The sequence below is a fragment of the Indicator indicator genome, chromosome 8 (genome assembly GCF_027791375.1).
Source record: "Indicator indicator isolate 239-I01 chromosome 8, UM_Iind_1.1, whole genome shotgun sequence".
In the NCBI taxonomy this organism is placed as follows: Eukaryota; Metazoa; Chordata; class Aves; order Piciformes; family Indicatoridae; genus Indicator; species Indicator indicator.
The window spans coordinates 10,939,007-10,961,545 of NC_072017.1; the positions used below are offsets into that span (position 1 = coordinate 10,939,007).

At 38.0% G+C, this 22,539-nt stretch overlaps 1 protein-coding gene across 1 annotated transcript; it reads left to right on the forward strand.

Annotated features, from left to right (window-relative positions):
* Positions 1-615: 615 nt before the first annotated feature.
* Positions 616-22,279, forward strand: ZDHHC2 (zinc finger DHHC-type palmitoyltransferase 2). Its single transcript, XM_054382910.1, has 11 exons — positions 616-642; positions 3,952-4,046; positions 7,125-7,245; positions 8,181-8,250; positions 10,371-10,403; positions 15,665-15,785; positions 16,467-16,599; positions 19,555-19,681; positions 19,865-19,957; positions 21,142-21,251; positions 22,239-22,279. The coding sequence occupies exons 1-11, from the start codon at positions 621-623 to the stop codon at positions 22,277-22,279; spliced, it is 966 nt and encodes a 321-aa protein (XP_054238885.1). The 5' UTR covers positions 616-620.
* Positions 22,280-22,539: the final 260 nt, after the last annotated feature.

Here is a 22,539-nt window from a genome sequence, read left to right on the forward strand (position 1 = left end):
TAACTGAGAGGGAATATAGCTTTAAGAAAAAGATTGATTCTCTTTTGTAAATGTGGTGACTGATGCGTGATACCACTGTACTCCAATCCATGCCTGACCTACTTGTGCCTTTCCCGCTCACTTGCTATCCCCAAATCCTGTAATCTGTGGGCAGTTTCTTAGAGGAAATGCAGCTTTTGCCTACTTACTATTTTTATGCCTTGGAGATGTAAGGTATCATTGAGCATTGCTGGGAAAACCAGTTCTGGAGTCAGCCACCTTCACCTCAAGAACAAAACATAAATAAACAGTAAGACCTGTGCAACCACAGTTAAAGAAATAACTGTTCTTCAGAGGTGGCTTTTCTTGGGCTAACCTTTAGCAACTTCAGACAGATTGAGGTGCCAGTTCTCAGGAACTGAGCCTGGGAATGGGAGCCAAAAATTTTACAAGCAATTGATACCGTCTGTGTATTCTTGTGATGAATATGCACAGCTTGAGAGCTTGTAGTGTGTGGCCTTAAGTTTGCATTGTTTGATGATTACTCTTCCCTCTTTGTAAGACAAAAGTTTAAGATATTCAGTTACATCATTTGCTATTTAACTTCATTTTTACTCTTTTTTTTTTATTTTTCAGTGACAATGACAAATATTGGAGAAAAAGGTAAGATTTTTATTAGCTGCTTATGAATAGAATTCAACTATCAGGGTAATATAGTTGTTTACTAGGGGAATTGAGATACAGCTATAGCCTGTTTTAAATAAGTGGGGCTTTTGTGTTCCTCAGCTCCTTTTATTTATACTGTTCCTGAATATTGCTTTAGCCATTCCAAATAGAGATGAGAAAAATTAGACCTTTTTATCTTCTCACTGGCTTTCAAAAGTGTCAATAAAATTAATTCTTGTATTGCTTATTGATTTTTTTATTCATAACAAAGCAAGCTTTTGTAAAGCCAAGCCTTGTAAAAGTGAGCAAGGCATTTGTGCAGAGTGCAGTGTGTAAATAGGACACAAATTTTTTCTGCAGTTTCTTTTTAGCAAGTGTCTTTAAAGAAACAAAATCCTTCAGATAGGTAACCTTTTCAGAAAATAACAAAACTGCCTGATTAGCTGTCATTAGAGTTCCTACCTTGAGGCTGCAGCATGTTTAGATTGCTTTTCCAGATGCTGTAGCACAACATGGAACTGTAAAGTGTCAGGCTGCGAAGGAAGGGGCTGGGGGTTAGCATTCAAGCTGTGCTTTTTATGTTTGTGTAATTCAATAGGTTTTGGTGACTGCCTCCCTTAGAAAAAGTGTTTGCCAATTAAGAAACATATGCTTGAAAAAACTTTTTTTTTTTTTCAGTTTAGTGATCTCTTCCCCCTGTTTGAGTGTCTAAGTGTATGTCTTGGTTCCAGCTGGGTTAGAGTTAATTTTCTTCCTACTAGGAATTAACTCTATCCCTGCTGAAACTAGGACAGCATATGCACAAACATCAGCACCTGCAAACTTTGATATAATCTCAGTTTCTTGCTGCTCCATAATGTGTGTGTGGGAGATGAGTGTATTGTTAGACATTGTTCATAAAGCACAGAAGAATTATCAGCAGAATATATTAGGCAACATGAAATTCCTTATTTTTAGCTGCTCAAAGCTTTGGTCAGCTTCAGCCAGTCAGGAGAAATTTACTCTGGCTGTTTTTCTGCCCTGAGTATTTTCAGGGATGGAAACTGGTCAAATTGTATCCAGCCCTACTACAGGTTGCTGGAAATTCCCCCACAAATCTAGCCGTGTTAGCTATCTGTGAATGGGTTGCCTTCCTAAAAGGGATAGGCTTAGGCTATTTGTAGGGGTTGGGTTTTTCTCAGAAAAAGTGTGAAATAGAAGGATTTCTGCCCAGGGAGCTGCACACAGCTGGTTTTTCTGTCTCAAGGGAATTGAGATTCATATATGGGACTCTGAACACCCACAGATGAGCAGAGCAGCTGGGTAGCCCAGACTCTCCATTGTGGTGCAGAGAAGTGGCTGGTCAGGACCTGGGCCAGGTTGGAAAAGCAAGGTGCAAAAGCCAACAAGCAGAGCTTAAGTCTTACACAAACTTTAAAGGGGAAACATGGGATAATGTCTTTAGGCTCGATTTTTGTCTTCTTCCAGTAGACTTTTTTTTTTTTTAATTTGTATGAAGAAGGAACTTTCTTGTCAGTCATACCATTATTCTCACAACAATAAAATATAGATGCAGATTAGTAAATGCATAGTGTACAGAATGAATCTGACTTGCCCTACTTTGCACTCACTTTATGCCATGAATATACTGTTGTTTACAAAAACACTGATTTGGGGTTGGTTTTTGTTGGTGTTTTTTTTTTTTTTCTTTGAGTAAATGAGGAGTTTTTAGAGTTGAAATGTTCTCAGAAAAATGTGGTCTGTTCTTGCCAGATGTTTGTGCAACAACAAGATGGTCATTTAGTGCATTGTACTTGATGTGGAGTCCAGTTCTACACCTACTTACCTTGATGAGGTCATTTTCACTTTGTAGACATGGTATATGGCCCTTTTCCTCTGTCATGCCCCAAGCTTTATACAATATTGCTCCTCAGGTTTTGTCAGCTTTTGTTTATTGTTTTTAAACTGCCCACTGAATAAGAATAAATACTTACTGTATTGTTGCTTTTATGAGTAAATGTATTTCAACACCAGAAACATTTATTCAGTATTATTTTGAGGCAAATGTACAGAATACTACTGTTCCTGCATTTATACGAACCATCATGCATGTGTCATGGAAAATTCTCCCAGCACTGAATAGCATTACATATAGAAAAACATGGGCTAACCATGAGGCCAGTGTTTCAGATTGTATAGTAAAAGTACACAGGTTTCCCTTCATGATGATTTTTGGCAGTCTTATAAATTTATAGAAGTTACATGAAGGCTATTTGACCATGTTGGTTCCATATAACCTTCATCTCTCTATGATCTGAGTTCATCTGTACAGCAGGGGAGGAATATTTTTCATTGTTCCTGTAGGCTGTCCTTTATTTGATGCTTCTCTGCCTGAGGAAGAAAAATCCAGGGAAATACTCTTTCCCATGCATTAAAGCAAGTTAATCAGGGGATACAACTTTTGGATTTACCATTTACTGTGGTGAATTGCTTAGTACAGTGAGAGCTTTTAAATGGAAACACCTATCCTGCCATGGCAGGCTCTTTGGAAAAATTAATGTTATCTTCTGTATAAAACAACTTGGTGTAAAACTTCTGTGTAAAACAACTTGGCATGGTAAACATTGAATGGCATCTATTAAAAGTTCTGTGGATAAATCATTGACTGTAAAGAATATAAAGCAGTGAACAAACATTTGAATTTAAAGAACCTGCTGCTTTTTAAAAAAAAAGACTCTTTTCCCTCCTAAAAATCTGGCAAAACAAATTCACTGATTGTGGTTACTGCTGAGGTGTCATACACACAGCCACTGAAAGACTCCCTTCACTCTAGTCCTTGTTTAGGTAGCTGTACTTTCTTTTTTGGGGGGGTGAATGGGTGATATTTAGGCTTTTTGTTTGGGCTTTTGATTTTGTTGGGGTTTTTTTTTTTGTTTTGCTTTTTATGGTCTTTTTTTTTTTTTATTCTGTTTTATAATGTAGAGCTAAAATGGTTTGTAAAGCTAAAAAGCAGAGATGCATCAGTTAAACAGAATTTGACAAATGTGCAAAGGGAGAGTACTTGCTAAATCATTATGGGGCTCTAATAGTCTACTAACTGTTCCCTCAATCTTCTGTAATATGTGTGGCCTGTATCATGACTTCCCCCACACAGTCTGTATCTGTCTCATGTAAAGCTGCAGTGCAGTATTTTCGTTGCAAAGCTTTTGCAGAGCCTCTGTATTTACATCTGTTAGAGGAACTACCTGTGATACGTGCAGCATCCGTTTGTAAGCACTGGAGTACCACTGGCCTGTTTGTATTAATTCTGTTCCTTTTTGATTTTAGTTGTGTGCCTGGTTGCTTACCACATATTTTTCATGCTGTTCGTCTGGTCATATTGGAAAACAATCTTTACGCTACCAATGAACCCTTCAAAAGAAGTAAGATAAACTTAACTTTTGTTTCCAAAACAGCTTAGTCAAATGCCTGATTTTGTAGTATTTCAAAATAACTTAGAGTCTGATCTCATGTAGTTTTACTGTGTAGGATAATACAGTTGGTAGTTACAGCTTCTTAACAGGACTAAGTCAGACTGCAAACGGTGTAAAGACAAAGACAAAACCAAAATTACACCTTCTCTAATTATTAAAGTTTTTTTAAAGATATTTTTAAAATAGATCATATATAAGATGTTAATAATAATAATAATAATAATTTTAAAAATCTCCACTTGAAAATATGAGTTGTTTGAACTAGCAGCTTAGGTCTTTGCATATGAATATAATACTTCTTTGTGGGCATAAAGTTTATTGTCCTGTGCTTAAGACTGATATTGCCTGTCAGCATCTGTCTCTTGTCCTCTGAATTAGGGCTTCTTCCCCATCTCTTTTGATATAAAGGAACTCAGGGGTTTTGGTGTAATCTGATGCTGGGAAGCCACAGCTGGTTAAGCAGGAAGGGAGCTAGTATAGACCACCTGCATGGAAAAGAGGTCTGAGTAAAGAGATACCCCAAGTCTAAGTCAAGCTAGTATAGAAGTGTTAAAGAAGAAGGACCCAGTTGTCCTGGAATAATATTAAGATATAAAACTATGTTCAATGCAATATAGCCTCAAAATAATTGCTTTAGGTTTTTACATTGTTTTAATTTCACTTTCTTTCCAAATTAAAAAACAAAAAAAGAGAGAGAGCAAGAAAGCCCTCAGTAATCATGGTGAAAATCTTCCCCGTGCAGCATGGTACAACCAGTGCAAAATTTTGGCCTCTTCCATAATTGCCTTTGTACAGAACCCCACAGTCCTCAGTAGGTACTGTGTCACACAACCCTGGAGGTCAAAAGGAATCAGGCCAACGCTGCTCTGGAGTTGGAAATACCCACAAAGCCAATACTTACTTTGGCATGGACTCATAGCTGCAGCTCCTATAACTACCATGCCAACACAAAATAAATAGCTGATGATTTCTGCTGTCTGTTGTGTGGAGGTTCTTCTCTGAATAGTTTTAATTCACTAATAAGATACGCAATTTTAGAAACAAGTAGATAATCCAAAGTAATTGGCAGCTTGGGGCAGAGGGTAACAAAGTGCATTAAGAACCTATTTTGTTTGGTAATTGTATAGCAGAATATACAGTGACTGTAGTGACAGTTAGAAGGGTTTTCAAATCATTGCCAATAAAAGACTTCCAAAACATTGTGACAAATCCTTAGTAATTATAGTAGGATTCCAAAGCCATCATACAGTGTTGCTGGATACTAAAACTATTGAGGCTGGATATAGGAAGCAGTGCATGGTGTTTCCGTGTTCTTTGAATTTAGACAGTGTTGCTGGCAGTAAGTGACATCTTTGTTGTTCCATGTCTTCTTCCTAATCTACTAGAGTAGTATTTTAAAAAATTAATTAAGGTATTTTGTAATGCTAACTGACTGTTTGACTTCCACTTTCTGAAGTCTGTGAAGGTAAAAGGGATGTGTTTGCAACATAACTGAGCTTGACTTACCAACTCTAGCGAATATGTGTTTGAAGACTGAAAAACAGATAAAGCTTTTGTCTTCTGTCTTCATGAATACTGCAGCTGGTGCAAACCACACAGCCTGTATATTTTTCTTGTAAAGCAGATTTCAACTTACTACGTGTATGAAAAGCACTCAAGTTCCAGCTCCAGTTTCTCTTTAAGAGACTTTGAGGGACTTCACTTTTGTGTGTGCCATTCTGTACCCATGTATGTCCCAACTATGTACACAGACTGCTTGAAGGTGAGGGAGAAGATGGTGTCTGAGGCTGGCAGGTTTTGTAGAGTTAGGACTAATTTGAGAAGCAATACAAAATGGTGGAGCAATAGCTCTGTGTATATAAAACAAGAAGCATTAAAAAATAAAACATATGTGTTCTGATCCAAGTTTCTTCAGTGAGAAATCCTACATCTCCCAATATAAATCAATTCAAGTGTTGGCAAGAGTGTATTTTTGCTAGGGAAAAAATGAAAGTTGACCTGAGAAACTCACCCTAAACAGCTTCTGCTGGAAGATTGTGAGCTTTTTCAGAAAAATAGAGAGGTACCTTCTCAATGGAGGTGAGAATAGGCTCTTAAATGTGTTTTCCATCTGCCTTCTCAGTTTCAAGTGCATTGTTTTCGTTTAGGAAAAAGATTTGTATTATTGTGATGACAAGCCTGTCTGTAGACCTGAATGTTATGCAGAGGGTTTCTAGTACAGGCTAGAGGTGTCCACTCTTCTTGCCAAATACAGATTTCTGTTCAGAGATGGTTTTGTATCTATCTCTTGATAGATACCTAAGACTTCTGCACCTCCCCATTTCTGGAAGCTGCAGTGGTATAACTGCGTTACTGTGTTGCAGAGGACTTTAGTCTGAACTTGTTATACTCTACCTCATATATACCATGCATCTCTTTCAGTAGTTTTTACCCTCTCAGCTCTTACTGGAGCAATGTTTGCTACTGCTGTTTTGGGCAGTGGTAGAAGCTGCCCTTTTATGCAGGAAGATGTTAAGATGTCGTTATTCTGTCAATTATATCAGCCAATCTCTGAAGTAAAACCACATCTGAACACCTAAAAGAAGAGAATGGCAACTCTTTAGTGGCAAAGAGTACAAGGGAAAATGCCAGCCACCAGAAGAGAAACAAAGCTCTCTTTTCTGCTTTTACTAGTAGCATATTTTCTTTCAATTGAAGACTGGCATCTCTGGCTTATATTCACTAGCTAATATTTAGTATTCTGTAAGTAAAGTAACTGCCCTTTCAAGGGAATGGTAAGCTCTTCATTGTCCTCTTATAACTTATGGAAGCAGTCAGCATTGCATCAATACTAAATCAGAAATAATTTAAATTTCATCTTCAGTTGCATTGACTAAATTAGTGGTCTTAGGAACAGTGGGTTATTTGCTGTAATACCTTGTATGTGCTGCTAATCCATCCTCGTACAGTGAGTATTTATTTCTCGATACATCTCTATAGATACTTAACTAAAGTTGCTAACATCTTTGATTTTAAAAATTATTCCAGTTTCATCTATCATATTCAGACAAGGAATCCCTAGAAAGGGAGCCTAGAGGTGAATCCCAGCAAGAAGTCTTAAGACGAGCAGCCAAGGATCTTCCTATCTATACACGGACAATGTCTGGAGGTAAATAGGTGTTCAGGAGACCACCGAAGGCAGGTTTCTTGATGTACTACCTAAACTACATTACAAAAAAAAAATCTAAAGGGTTTGAATTACAGGGAAGAACTGGTTTTCCTACCTCATAAAATAACAAAGTGACACAAGAACTTAACTTTAATGTACCTTTATGCAGCTGCATTTATTCAGTGGAAGGATTGTTGGGAAGTAAATTGCTGCATGGAACTTGAGATTTTAAATTGCATTGACAACACCTTGCTCTGTGTTTGCAAACTGACATTAACAATTCACTTGTAATACTAACAGACTGCAGAAGAGGCTGTAGTAGTTTTTAACTGAATAGATTTCTTCTTTCATAGGTTAAAAACAAATTAAAAATATTTAATCCCTTTTAGCTTGCCATGTGTAGCTAGATAGACCACAGTAAGAAACTGTTGCCATTTTACTTGCTGGTTGTTCAGTTGCAAGAACAGAAGTTCTAAACTAAACGTTAACCTACTGATGATGTAAGTTTGTGAATGCTGGCTGGCTAAGCAGGTCTAAGCAATAATCTCATACAGTAAATTAAAGCTGTTAGAATAATAGCTTAAAATAGCTGTATTGTTGAACAGTCTCTAAAGGTTTTCCAGTCTAGTGAGGACTTTGTGGGTTTGGTTGGTTCATTGGTTGTTCTGCAAAGCTGAGGGATTTGGAAGAAAAAACTCTGATTAGCATGATTAGCAGAGATTGCAAAAACTGAGCTTTTTGGGTTCGCTCTGCTAGATTCAGCATTGCAAGTACTTAAGGAATGCTTCAGTATTTGCAACTGCTTCTTGTCATGCTGATACGCTTTCCTGAGGGTTCTGCTGGGCTGAACTACTGGTATTCCTTTTTGCACAGACATCAGGAATCAAAATGCGTAACTGTACATTTAGATCTAATTTTGGAACTTTCTTCTTTAGCAATCAGATACTGTGACAGATGCCATCTTGTAAAACCAGATCGTTGCCATCACTGTTCTGTATGCGACAAGTAAGACAATATTTTAAATAAGTGATTTTTCTGAATTAATGGACTTTTTTTGTCTTGACACGGAAGCTTGTCTCAGTTTAAGGAACAAGACAAGATTTGTAACTCTTATGAAAGTAGTTAAAGAAAAACTCCACACAGGATTATATAGAAATACAGAACGTTATTGGAAGTTTAAATGGAAGTGCTATTCATAAACTACACGCTACAGTGCAAAGCATATAAAATACAAGGAAATCCATAGGTCACTGTTATCCAAGAACCTCCTTAGGCCAAAGTTTCCTCTACTACATGAGGCCAAAATCCAGGCCTCAAATGCCACACACACCCTCCCCCGCCATGCCTTTTACCCCCATACCAAACCCAAGTGATGCAGCAGCTGAAATTCAGCTCACCAGCTTCACACCCCTGCCAAGGCTGCTCAAGGTCTCACTCCCTCACATTGCAAAGATAAGGGAACGTCATCGGGAACGAGAGAGAGAGAGAGAAGGAAAGGCCAAAAAGGGGAGTAACATCTTGTGCTATCCCCTTGTAAATGGGAGATGCAGGCATTCTGGGAGTGCAATAACAAAGATTGCACTTTCTGGTCCACCTCCTGGACCTATCTAGCCTCTGGAAGCCTGTACTCTGATTTCTTGAAGGCACCCAGTCTCAAACCGTGACAAAGCTTTTATTTTTTCTGCATAGATTTTTGTGGTGTAATATTATGGCAGATAAGCTTTTTTATTGTTCCCCTTAGCTTTTATGATGTAGCTAGTTTTTATTTACTTGTTTCTAGAGAAAATTCTAAGGAAAATTACTCCAATTCATTTGATGGCTTTCTTGATGCCAATATGGATTATGTGGTCTTATAAATTCTTTACATAATGGTTAAACGCTTTTAAGATTAATAAAGAACTTTCCTTAAGAATGTAGCCAAAAAATAGCTGATAAACAAAAATTTGCTTCTTTTGTTAGGATCTGAATAAAGATCACTCCCCCTCTCAAATCTAATCATGATGTCACTTACATCTTATCTGAGGTAATAAACGTAATATCCTGTTTTTCGTTGGATAACTTGCAGGTTATTTTTGTTTAAAGAAACAGCCAAGCATCCCCCCATTTCTATCGGAAGCCATAAAGTAAAGGTTTTGTTTATCTAACACAAAATGTTCACATTCCCTAGAAGTCTTGATTGCTTTCTAATTTAATCTTTATTTTGGCTGTTCTCTCTGACCTTTCTCCAGTTAGCTTGGATGTCTATTTCTCCACTCTTGCCCCCCGTGATTTACATTTCTAATTTTAAGAGAAGAGGTATCCTCAAAAGTTGATTTATTCTTACCTTTAAGGCTATTCTAGATACTGTTCATCTGATAATGCATCCAACCTTCTAACATGATTGTGAGGCAGAGCAGATTTTCCATTTTTGTCCAGTAAAACAATAGAGGCACTGAAAGAGTGACTAATCTGAGGCAGCAAGAAGGTTATAGTTGTGTTGTATGGTAATGTGGTTGCAATGCCAGATAGGTCAGATAGGATGTAGCTGAGCAGAGTGGAGAAAAAGGGTGCAGAATGCCTTAATTTTATCCTTATCTTGTCAAAATTCATTTGCCTCAATTATATCTGTTTTTCTTGTCCATATTTTATTAATGGAGAATGATTAATTGCAGAATGTTTGAGATTTTTCATACAAGGTAAGTACTTGAAAACCTTGTGTGCATCTGCATATATCTCTATAATAGCAAATCAAAGACATGGAAACATATTTAATTGCATCATTAAGCATGTAATAATTGAAATATCCCAGTTTCTAAGGCTCTGCCAGGAAATCAACAATAGTTGAAAAACCTATTCAGAATGAGGATCAAATCCTTAAGCTATAGATTGCATTTTCTTAAATCACTAAGCTCTTGGCAGAAAAGTGTCTTGATTTTGGGTTACCTGTAGTTTAATTGTAGGTAAACTGTATTATGTGAATGTAAATAGCCATCTTTGTTAAATAGATTAGGTAAACAACAGTACATATGGATGATTCCTAATGTGTATGTGAATAATTGAAACCTAACACATAACTGCTTCTGACATTGTGGTTTTTTTCCTATTGCCTTTTGCAATGTTTGGAATTCTGCTGGGTGTTTTTTAAGATGCATTTTGAAAATGGATCATCATTGCCCCTGGTGAGTGTACTGCTGGCTTTCTCTTCTTACTTTCTGGTTTGTTAAATTCTTGATGGGCCTGTTACAAAGATGGTGCTGCTTCACTATTTCTAGATTTAGATGATTATGTGAAGGTAGTGGTCTTGCAGGACCATTAGTATTATTTGCTGCATGTCCTCTTTTCCTAGTTGGGAAACATAGAGATTCCTCTAACACTTTTGTTAGACCTTTGGAAGGTAATTCCATGTTACTATGGAGGGAACTCCATGTTTTTCTAGTTAGGATGAGGTAGACTTCTGGTTAGTAAGAAAACAGCTTTTAAGAACTGCATCTTTTCTACATGGACTTTTGAGTATTACTGTGTCTTAGTTGTGTTGAATGATGCTTAGATTAAAAACCATAGGAAAGGGCTGTGCCTTGTTCTCCTTACTGAAGCCTCCACAGCAGCTGGAAAGAGCAAGTTACCTTGTTTAGTTATATGGGTTCTTAGTTTTCTTTCCTCTCCCTCTCTCCTACTCTCCCTCCTTCTGCTGCTGAGTTGGCCTGCACAGTGGTTTTGTTTTCTGTCTTTCCTCAGAAGCCCTTGGAACCATTGGGGAGATGGGACATATAATTAATTTTATGTCAGTTTGGCAGGTATCTCACAGAAATAATTAAAGATAATTGTTTAGCAAGGTCCAAGTTAGGAGGATTGAGTGGTAGATAGCAGTTCTTTGCCACATGATGAAACTAATCTAAACATCTCTTGTGTTGGACAAACTGAACAGTAGGTAGCTCTAAGCAGCTGGTTTGACCTTCTCAAATTAAATTCCTGGGCAGAGGAAACTGTCCTAAGGAAGGATGGGGTGCTGGGCTCCTCCTGATTGCCTTGGTCCTGTCCACAGGTCTGGCATAATGCAATATGACTTAAGAATCTGCCTTTATTTTGCCACTGCATTGGTAAATAGAACTGAAAGAAGTATTTACCAGTACAGGGTAGAATTACCAGCTACATTTTTTTTTTTTTGCTGTAGTGCTATCAGCATGTAAAACTTGATGATGCTCTCTATTATTAGTGTACTTCTTAATTAAAAAAAAAAAACAAACAACAAACAAACAATACCAAATCATGGAAAACCACTGAATGCAGAACAAATTTTATATAAGAAAAAAGGTTGTGTCCTTTTTTTTTTAGCCTTCTTATAGCTGTCATGAAGAAAACTCTAAGAAAAAATACCTGTCAGGCTATTGCTGACAAAACATCCGTGAGAAGTCTCAAAATTACTGTTATTGTTCAGCTTTATACATAGTTCTCATAAGCTTTATGGTCTGTTTGGGATTGTTTGAGTTGTCCTGCCTTAGGAAAGTACATTAAAATGTCCTTCCTGAAAACTTCAATTCCAGAATAAAAATCCATTGAATAACAAATCATAAACTGAGCACTAAAGTGTTGTATAAAGGGGCAGTGAAATGGCATTTCACTAAGACTTCTAGGAAAACAAACTCCTTGTTCCTGTCAGTAGCATTTAGTTACCTGACCTGTTTGCAGACTATTCATATCCAAACACACCTGGTTTGAGGCCGTGCTTACATTGCTCATTGTTTCTAATCTAATAAGCAATGGGTGCGGTGCAAAAAGAAAAGACAGAAATGGAGAAGGTGCTTAAGAAATTCTCTTAATGGAGAATAGTTCCTTTTGTCGTTCAAGTAACAGAAATGCACTAGAAAAAGAGGTAATGTCTTGCTTTGTTTTCCCTAATTTGAGTGGATGTCCACAGTTCCTTACTCAACCTGAAAAAAATAACTGTGGAACAGAGTGACAAGAGTGTTTTGGAGTATTGCACAGATGCCAATTAAACTTCATCGTTTCCTTTAAAGACCTGAGTTCGAGGGTTCTTTGGGAAATGATCATATGGCTGTTTTGCCAGCTACAGCAAGGATGCAAATCAGTGTCATAGGTGGGCTTTAGCCATCACTAGGTGCTGCTTTTCTTTTTTGAGTTGGGATTTTTTAGAAAGGACCCAGTAATCTTTTGGGAGAGCATTCAGAGTTTATTACTATTTTAATGTTCTGCTAGGTGAAGGATTTCTGGAGAGAAAATAAGATGAAGGATTTGGAAAGCAGAAGTTGTAAGATGATAGTCATGTCCTAGCCCTAGGTCATCTGTCTTCTGCTTTTTGGAAGGTTTTATTTGGGCTGTTGCTTCTGAGCTAATGGAAGTGCTGTGATAAACTGAAATACTTAACTGCCCTCTAAGTATTCTAAAAGGTTCAAGTGAGGCAGAAATAAAAGCATTAGTGATTTCTATGCTATTGCTGCTGTTACTCATGCTATATATAGGTGGAGCTGCAGGCAGGAGTGCAGTGGCTTGAGGCATTACAATAACTATAACTTGTATGTAACAACTAAGAAGATGCACCTGGTGTGGAATCATTTGAAACACCTCAGGAATCATTTGAAACATCTCTCCTTTCTCTTCTGAATCATCTGAAAATAATATAGCATCTCCTTCATTTTATAATGATTTTTGTTAACTGGGTTGTATCACCTTCAGTACCTTTCAAGTCATTTCTTTGCCTAGAACTTTCCATAAACTAACTTCTGAGACAGAAAGGATATCTCTTCTTCTTCCACTTCAAAATCAAGTGGTTTACATGTTACCTATAATCCAAATTATTGATCTGGACTGTTCTTGTGGATGAAAGTATTACTGCAGTAGCACACCATTATTTAGCCAGTTGTAAGGACATTCCTCAAAAACGTTATACTTAAAATCTAACCATTCTTGGGTTTTATGATTTCACACTACATGCTCAAATAGTACAACTGCAAAACCTTGGCCCTTTTCTGTCTTCTGATGAACTATTCTCTTCCAGTAAGAACTCCTCAGTCTGGGGCTTTGTCAAAATTGAAGGGAGTGGAATAACTTTTGAAAGTTTATTTTAACATGTGTACCATATGCAACAGTGCAAAAGATCAACAGGAAGAAATCTGTCTTTCACTCAAGAAATTTCTTTTTTGGGCAATAGCATTTATTTCACTTGATACTTCTTTTCTTGCACTAAACAGTGTCATAAAGTCAAAACTGTCCCAAAATAAATACTGTGAAAGGAAAATAAGGTTATCATAGAAACCTTGAGTCTGAATTGCTTGCAGTTAATCATTGAATTGCCTACTTTGACATATTTAATGAAAAACATTACACTGCACTGTGGAGAATTGTAAATTTGCTTTCCAGTAGGATTCATGAGCTTAGCAACAGATTTTCTGGGGTTTTTTAATTAGAACAATCTGCTGCTAGTCCTTCTTGGCTGTAGTTAATACTGATGCTCAGCTATCGCTGCATGTTTAAATGGCAATGCCAAATTTAATGTTTAGCCAAGGTGGCATGTTTAATAAAAACAAACCCAGCAACAAAACAAACAAACGCCCTACCCACCCTAAGGATGGATAACAGCAGTCTACAGTGAAGGTTTATTTGGTGCTTTCAAGATTACCTCTCCTGGTTACCATGTGTCCTGCCGTTACTGTCTCGTACTTCTAGAAACTAAAGCTGAGACTCTTCATGTGTTCTTATTTTTTGAGAATGATTTCTCAACATGCAGGTGCTTTCATGAGTCTTGTCTTAATTAGCTAGGCTTTCTGACAGCAATATTGATTAATTATAGAAGGAATATGGGTTTGTTTGTTTGTTTGTTTTTTAATTCTCCTGTGGAGAGTTAAGTCAAAGTTAGCAGTGCAGTGATACAGGCTGAGAGTGTTGGGGCTGTTCATCCTGGAGAAAAGAAGACTCTTGGGATACCTTGGAGCAGCCTCCTGGTACTTGAAGGGGGCCTACAGGAAAGCCAGAAGGGACCTTTTAGAAGGGCTTGTAGTGATAGGATGAGAGGGAATGAATTGAAGCTTGAGGAGGGCAGATTTAGACTGCATGGGGACATGCTGACAGAGTTGGGGCTGTTCAGCCTGGAGAAGGCTCCAGGCAGACCTTAGAGCTGCCTTCAGTACCTGAAGGGGCTCCAGGAGAGCTGGGGAGGGACTTTTGACAAGGGCTGGGAGTGACAGGATGAGAGACAGTGGCTTTGAGCTGGGAGAGAGGAGATTGAGACTGGAGAGGAAGAAGAAATTCTTTACAGTGGGGGTGGTGAGACATTGGAACAGGTTGCCCTGTTGGTCATGAATGCCACCTCCCTGGAGGTGTTCAAGGGCAGGTTGGATGAGGCCTTGAGCAACCTGGTCTAGTGAAAGGTGTCCCTGCCCATGGCAGGGGAGGTTAGAGTGAGATGATCTTTAAGGTCCCTTCCAACCTAAACCGTTCTATGAATCTGTGAGCTTTGGTTAGCTTCCTAGTGGAACCAAATAGGAAGGGGAAACTGTTCATCAGTAGACTTTGCATGGGCTGCACCCCAGTATCTTTCATTTGGTGGGTGTAATATCATTCCATGTTTAAAAAAGCTCAAAACTTCTTAATACTTAATATACTGCCTCTAATGGGAAGTTGCTGTGATACTAAATGTACCCTCATCATGTCTCTCTGATGACAGTTGCTCATTATCACATATGAATTCTTTAAAAATGGGAAACAGGTGGACTTGAAGCCAATAAGTAAAAATGATAAAATGAGATTTATTTGAACATTCAGATGTGTATTTGCATGTTCCTAATCTCTTTTATTTGCTGTCATGTTGGCACTGATGTGGAATGTTTTCTGTTTATTAAACAGTATTTAATAATTTTATATAAATGTGAACATTTTTAGGATTCTTCTATGAATATTCTTAAGTTTGAGAATCTTGCTAGCAAGCTTTACACTAATCTGTATTATGATTAATGAAGAAGGATGTGGATTAAGTGAGGCTGCTTTTATTTTTACAAAATCCAGCTGAGATTCAAATTCTTGGCTTGTAATTGTGTCCCAGTTGCTATGTACAGTGTGTCTACTGGTAAAACACAGACACTTAAACTAAAATTGTAACTGTAAATGCAGTCACATTTACATTAGCTGTGCTGGGAACAAATTTTGTACCATAAGTCAAAACTGAATTTCAGTAAACTGTTGAAAATGGTATTACCTAGTAAATTCTTTGGGGTTGTGGTCATTGTTTTGGTTAAAATTTCTACACTGATTTGGGAGTTGAAGCTAAATACACTTCAGTATCTTGAGGCATAACAGAAAGGAAGCAAAACTTGGTTTATATACTGTTGCTGACTTTTTTAGAGTAAGCTAGTTTAAGTCTAAATTACATGAAAACAAAGAATGTAACTTTCTTTACATTCTGCTTTTATTTTTACTTTTTTTTTATCAGGGTGAACAACTGTGTGGGATTCTCAAATTACAAGTTTTTTCTTCTGTTCTTGGCTTACTCTCTGCTGTACTGCCTTTTCATTGCTGCAACAGACTTACAGTATTTTATCAAGTTTTGGACAGTAAGTAATAGATAATACTGACTTTACGTGTATGAAGTTACCACTGCATAAGAATCCTAAGACTTGAGGCTTTTCTTTCTATTTCTTGTAGGAATAAGTGAAATTTCATAAGCTACATTTTTTTGAAGCTGCATGGAAGAAGTATGGAATTATGTAGAAAACATTTTGCAAGGGAATTTACATTGTAAATGGGTTTAGTTAACTTGTTACAATGCTATGGAAAGGCTTCAGGGACATTTTCTAGTATTGTAATTATGATTATCTGTGTTTGCAATTTAGGATATTACCCTCTTAGATTTGCAATATTTATGCTATCCCTATTCTGAAAAGGCTAATTAAACAAGACCATCTTTGTAAAGATAAGTTATTTTTCCCTCAAGGGTACTTCAAAGGTCAAATGCAATTGCAGGTTCTTCTTGTCAGTACTTATACTCCGTTCTTGTCAGTATTTAAATTTTGTCAAGAAAGGGCCCAATTCTTTATTTTGAGTGCTGTCAGCAGCCTAACTGCATGGCCATCAGTACGGAGAAGTTGTATGATTCATTTGCTCAGATTCTTGTTGTGTGGTACGTTTGTGTTCTGCGCTGAATTTGATTTGGCTGAATAGAGTATTATTAATAATCAGATTAAACAGCTATTTCCCCAGTTCTAACAGTGCCATTATTTTATTTTTATCTTTAGAATGGCCTTCCTGATACTCAAGCCAAGTTCCACATCATGTTTTTGTTCTTTGCAGCAGCTATGTTTTCTGTCAGTTTGTCTTCCCTCTTTGGGTATCATTGTTGGCTTGTCAGCAAAAATAAGTCTACGTTAGGTAAGTTGATTTAATGTTTCTATGTTTAACGGCAAAAAGTAAACAATAGATGTATGTTATATGTATGGAAGTAATGGCAACCTCCTACAGAGGTTCCTTGGATCCTGACTGTAAGTGCCCAGAATCTGCCAATGTGTTCAGTACTGACTCTCCCCAGTTCTGCTGCTCATTTCCTTTTGACCCAAGGGGTCAAGCAATATATTAGTAAAATTACCCTCTTCCTGTCACTTCTTCCCATCTACAGCCTGCTAACAGAAATTGAATAAACTTAAAAAAAAAAAAGTGTTGAGAGTTGAGATCACTTTGTAATAAATGTTATGTACACCAATGCATGCTGGTATGAGTGACTCTTGATTGGCATTTCCAGCCCCCAGGTCAGAGTCCTCTGGTGTGGTATCTGAGTCAGTGCAGTGGCTACAGTACTTCATACCCTTGTCCCTTGCAGAACCAAAGTTCCTCACTTCAGTTCTGCTACAGTTGTTTTTAAAAGCTCTGAAAGACATAGCTACTAATTCTCAAACTTTGCCTGTACCGGAGTCAAGAAGAGGAAAAAAAAAATCTGGAAGGCAGACTGTTTGTGGCCCTAGTGTGAGTTTTGGTCAGCATGAGTGAGCACAAAAGAGCAAGTGTCAGAGAATGGTCTGATACAGATGAAGAGACTATAAGGCATTGCTGCTATATTTAGTAGTAAATGGACACAGATCTGAAAGGCAGTTTCACAGTTGTGAGTCCTGCCTACCACATCAGCATGGATACAGAGACAGGACTCTGTTATGAGCTAATTCGAAAAACCTCAGAGAAGGGGGCCTGTGCCTCTGCTGTGGGGCAGTGTGTATAACTGCAGTGAATATCCACGTTAAACCAGCATTTCCCACCACTGTCTGGTTACAAATCTAATAAAGAAATAATTGGAGGTGCAGAAGATTTGAGTGTCTGCTCTATGCTATATCCTGGACTGTAGTAATACTAAATTGCAATATGTTTGTTAAAGCTTTTAAGTCTCTAAATGCTTTTCTGCTGACAAGAGGTGAATTAGAATAAGCCAGTTAGGGTTGTTGTCTTTGTTGTTTTTTTTTTTTTATTAGGTAGATGATTAATAGAAAACTTTGTGTATATATAATTGGAAGAAATCTTTGCTTCAGTATTTATCTAATGTTTGTGGGTTTCTTCAGTATTCTGAAAAATCATCTACTTAGAAACTGGCATCAGAAAAAAAATTGGCCAATCTGGTTGTAAGTGGAGAAAAGTTTTATAAAAGACACTTAAATAAAATAAATACTCTGTTTATAAACTATGCTTACCATTTTAGTGCAAAATGCCTTTTTTTTTCCAAAGGTAACCATAACACAGTACACTTCTAATTCAACATTTCATGGTTTAAAAACACATATAGAGTTCCATGCAGGTAATATACCATGTTTTCTGTACACTTAAGTTACTCAAGCCTGAAGCCTGTATCCTGGGCTGCATCAACAAGTGTGTGGCCAGCAGGTCAAGAGAGGGAATTCTTCCATTTACTCTGCTCTTGTGTGATCCCACCTCAAATACTGTGTCCAGTTCTGGTGTCCCCATTGTAAAAAGAACATAGAACTGTTGGAGTGAGTCCAGAGCAGGGCCACAAGGACAATCCAAGGGGCTGGAGCACCTCTTCTGTGATGATAGGCTGGGGGAGCTGGGGTTGTTCAGCCTAGAGAAGTCTCAGGGGGAACTTGTACCTGCCTTCCAGAACCTGAAGGGATCCTACAGGAAAGGAGAATGCCTTTTCATAAGGGTGTCTAGCAATAGGACAAGGGTGAATGGTTTCAAGCTCAGGGAGAGTAGGTTTAGGCTAGATTTTAGGAAGAAGTTCTTCAGTAGAGGGGTTGTGAGGCTCTGGAATAGGCTGCCCAGAGTGGCTGTAGATACCCCCTCCATGGAGGTGCTGAAGGCCAGGTTGGATGAGGCCTTGAGCAAACAAGTCTAGTTGAGAGGTGTCCCTGTCCATTGCAGGGAGGTTGGAATAGATGATCTCTAAGGTCCCTTCCAACCTAAGCCATTCTCTGATTCCTCAATATGTGCAACTTTGAACATATAATAATTCAGTAATGAAGCCATGACAACTTTAAGTGTGACTGTGCTTAAATGATCTGGGAGGTGTTTTCCTAGCCTACCATGGGTATATAAAAAGGCATCTCTGTTTTTCCCTCCCTCTTCATTAAAACACCTTGTAACTAACACATACTGCAGGTTGAGGGTCGCTTCCAGCAGTTCATAGCTAAGGATCTACTGCAGGACAATCTCTGCACGGTTCAAACATGGTTTATGTGAGTTGTTCTATCAGGACATCAGGATTTGCCTACTAGATGTAGCCAGTTAAGGGAATCAAATGGCTACCAGTCTCTTGATGGATGCTGCTTCATCCACTTTGCAACACGTGAAGCTATATGTAGCTCTCTTCTCCAGAAATTTAGGTTGGACGTCCGTAGGGAATAATCTGGATCTACAAGTAAAGTGTTTTCTTTATGCAGCTGTAAAAACACACACAATATTTTCATACCCCAGGGTATGTAAAGCTACTACTGAAGTAGGTCAAGCTTTTCTTCTTTTCCATTACTCTCTGTAGTAAACTCTTCATTTAGGTTTTTCTTTCTGGAATGCTCTCTGTGGTATAGTCACATGCTGAAAACTTCATACGACATATGCCTTCTTAAAAAGTAAGTTCCTCATTTTTCCTTGCCTTGATTAGGGAGGAGAGTGGAGGAGATTTACACCTTTCTTCAGCCACAGAGTTCCTCTGCATGCCCAGTGACCTCATAGCACTGAGTTTGGCTTTCAGGAGTGGACTGTCTCAGTCATTTGGGCAGTACAGCTTTTCCTCTTGGATGATGGCATCATTGGTGCAATTGCCTAAATACCAGTGTGAAACTTAAACATGCTGTCTTATGAAGAGATCTAATTAACTTTTCTTCTTTTAAGAGGTATTCAGAGCTCCCATATTTCGTCACAGAACAGACAAGAATGGCTTTAGCTTAGGCTTCAGCAAAAACCTAAGGCAGGTGTTTGGTGATGAGAAGAAATACTGGTTGCTGCCTGTATTTTCAAGGTATACTCAGTTTTTAATGCTTAATTTGTTGAAACTGTTGAATAACCAGGATTCACAGGGTTTGGGGGGTGGTTAGTTTTTTCAGATAAGGTGAAGTGATATTCACTTCAAAAAAAAAATCAATTCTTTGAAATTGAGGTGGGTTTTTTTGGTATGTATGAGACTAATTCTGATTTTTTTCAGTCTAGGGGATGGTTGCTCCTTCCCAACTTGCCTTGTTAATCAGGATCCCGAGCAAGCTTCCACACCTGGTGGTCTTAATTCAACATCCAAAAAGTAAGCTGCTTTTTGTTACTTCTTTCAAATAGTTGATACTCTATTTTCTCCTGTACACATATAAATAGAACCACGTATAAGATACTTAAAAGGGGTAAGCAGATGATGATTAATCTACTAATAAATGCAAGTCAGATTTTAAACAGCTAAACTGTAATTCACATAATCCACAGACTTCTATTAAAATTTACAAAAATAAAGTGGGCTTTGCCTTCTCCCCTGTACCCCCCAGTCTGCTTTGTCTCAGTTCAGTGGCTTTTGCAGGACCTGGATTTTGCTGATGTTAGGCAGGTGTGGAACATTCTGTTCTGCATACACGTAAGATGGTTAGTTGGTCTGCCTGTGACATGGATGCATTGCCTTGCAAGGCTTTTGGGGGAGGCCTGCTTCTTCCTATCTGGTGAAAGATGCTTTAGATAAGGAAATCCCCAGCCTCAGCACAGGAAGCTGCATGTTGAATGCATGTGTTTGGTTTCTGCTGCTAATAGGACTTATTTTCTTAATTCTTGTGATTTATGGATGTGACATCTTCACACCAGCTGTGAAAAATATGCAGGTGCTTCTTTAAATAAATACTAATTATTTATAAATAAATAATAAAAAGTAGCTTAATGTTTCATATTGTAACTCTTCTGCAATGTTTATGTAATGAAGAGTGTAATAAGTATAGTAGACTTGAATATGTGACTAAGAAATTATAATGGAATCACATTGACAATATTTTATTCATAAAAAAACATTGTTTCAGCTAGCTCTTTACTGATGTTTTAAATCTTACCCCAGTGACCCATAGCTTATATTAGGCAAGAGATGTTGCCTGTGTTCTCTCCACTATTTATCGTGTCAGGTTTATTGTGGTAGGAGAGAATATGGACAGAGTGCATTTGGAACTGTATTGTATTAATATATAATAGCTATATATTATGTATTTGTATATATTTTATATATTAATACATAATAATCAGAATGCTTCCCTGCTCTCTGCTAGGGAGTAGCTTTTTAGAATGTGCTTGCATTTATGACAGCCACAGTGTAATGTATGGAATGAGAAACAGCAGTGATTCATCAGGAAAGAAGCAAGGTCAGGTAGAGAAGATGCTTCATGCAACAAACTGTTTGTAATGTGTGGGAAGATCATGAAAAATTGCTGCAGTGTACTAATGTCCTTTTTATTGGCATCCCAGTGAGAACCACCTGTTTCCTGCAAAGCCGTTGCGTGATTCCCAGAGCCACCTTCTCACGGATACGCCGTCTTGGTCAGAACCTAGTGCAAAGGCTGAAAAGGACAAAGTGGGTAAGGGATTGATTTAAGCTCCAGTGATTCATTTGGTAATCAACTGGGTTTCCCCTTCTACTCTGCCCTGGTGAGGCCGCGTCTGGAATATTGTGTCCAGTTCTGCACTCCCCAGTTCAAGAAGGACCTCAGAGAGCTGCTTGAAAGAGTCCAGTGCAAAGCCATAAAAATTATTAAGGGAGTGGAACATCTCCCTTATGAGGGCAGGCTGAGGGAGCTGGGGCTCTTGAGTTTGGAGAGCAGGAGACTGAGAGGTGACCTCATTCGTGTTTATAAAGATGTAAAGGGTGAGTGCCAAGAGGATGGAGCCAGGCTCTGCTGGGTGATGCCCAATGACAGGACAAGGGGCAATGGGTGGAAGTTGAGGCATAGGAAGTTCCATGTGAAATTTTTTTTCACTGTGAGGGTGACAGAACACTGGAACAGGCTGCCCAGGGGGGTTGTGGAGTCTCCCTCTCTGGAGATATTCAAGACCCATCTGGATGCATTCTTGTGTAATCTGGTACAGTGATCCTGCTCTGACAGGAGGGTTGGACTAGATGATCCTTCAAGGTCCCTTCTGGCCTCTAATAGTCTGTGATTCTGTGAGTTTTGGAAGGCAGAGTGTAAAAATTACCAACGTCACTTTGTTTGTATTCATAAACCAAAATTCATGAAGCTTATTTTAAATGCGTGCTTGTAGGAAGTTCTGCATATCAAGCTGCTCTGCCCTTCCCAGTTAGACCTGACCAAGAGATACTGAGAACACTAACACCATTGGGTGCTAAGTATCTTCTAAGCTAAGCCTGGTAATTCTTGTAGTGACACATTGCTTATACCAGAATACGATGATGCTTCGTTGCAGCAAGTGAAAAGTGGTGTAGTGGACACAGGACATCAATAGACTTGGTAATAGTGGCATGATTTTAAGATGAGTTGTTAATTGAAGTTTGTATTATTTGCTGAAACAGACATCACACCTTTCCCTGTGGAATTTTGTCTTAAAAGGTATGAGCAATCCTGCATTAACCATGGAAAATGAAACCTAATTTCTCTTGAAACAAAGATCTGAATATGTAAGGAAAGGTATGTTAATATTTTGTGCGCTTAATATGTTATTCCATGATTCCATACCACTTAAAGAATACACAAATGAAAATTATTAAACCAATTCCTGTCTGTTTTCTTCAATTTGTTTTTGTTTTTTTTTTTCCATGACTAGTGGCACATGAATTCATAATGGTAAACAAAACTTATTTCTTCATGTGTCATGTTTTCAAAATAGTTTAACCTTTATATCCATTGAATT

What these genes read in the sequence shown, in the direction of transcription:
- ZDHHC2 (XM_054382910.1), top strand. Translation starts at nt 621, where the DNA reads ATGACAAATATTGGAGAAAAAG. An exon ending in CAAAAATAAGTCTACGTTAG is followed by an intron (nt 16,600 to 19,554) that starts GTAAGTTGATTT and finishes TCTTCTTTTAAG; the next exon opens with AGGTATTCAGAGCTCCCATA. An exon ending in TTGCTGCCTGTATTTTCAAG is followed by an intron (nt 19,682 to 19,864) that starts GTATACTCAGTT and finishes GATTTTTTTCAG; the next exon opens with TCTAGGGGATGGTTGCTCCT.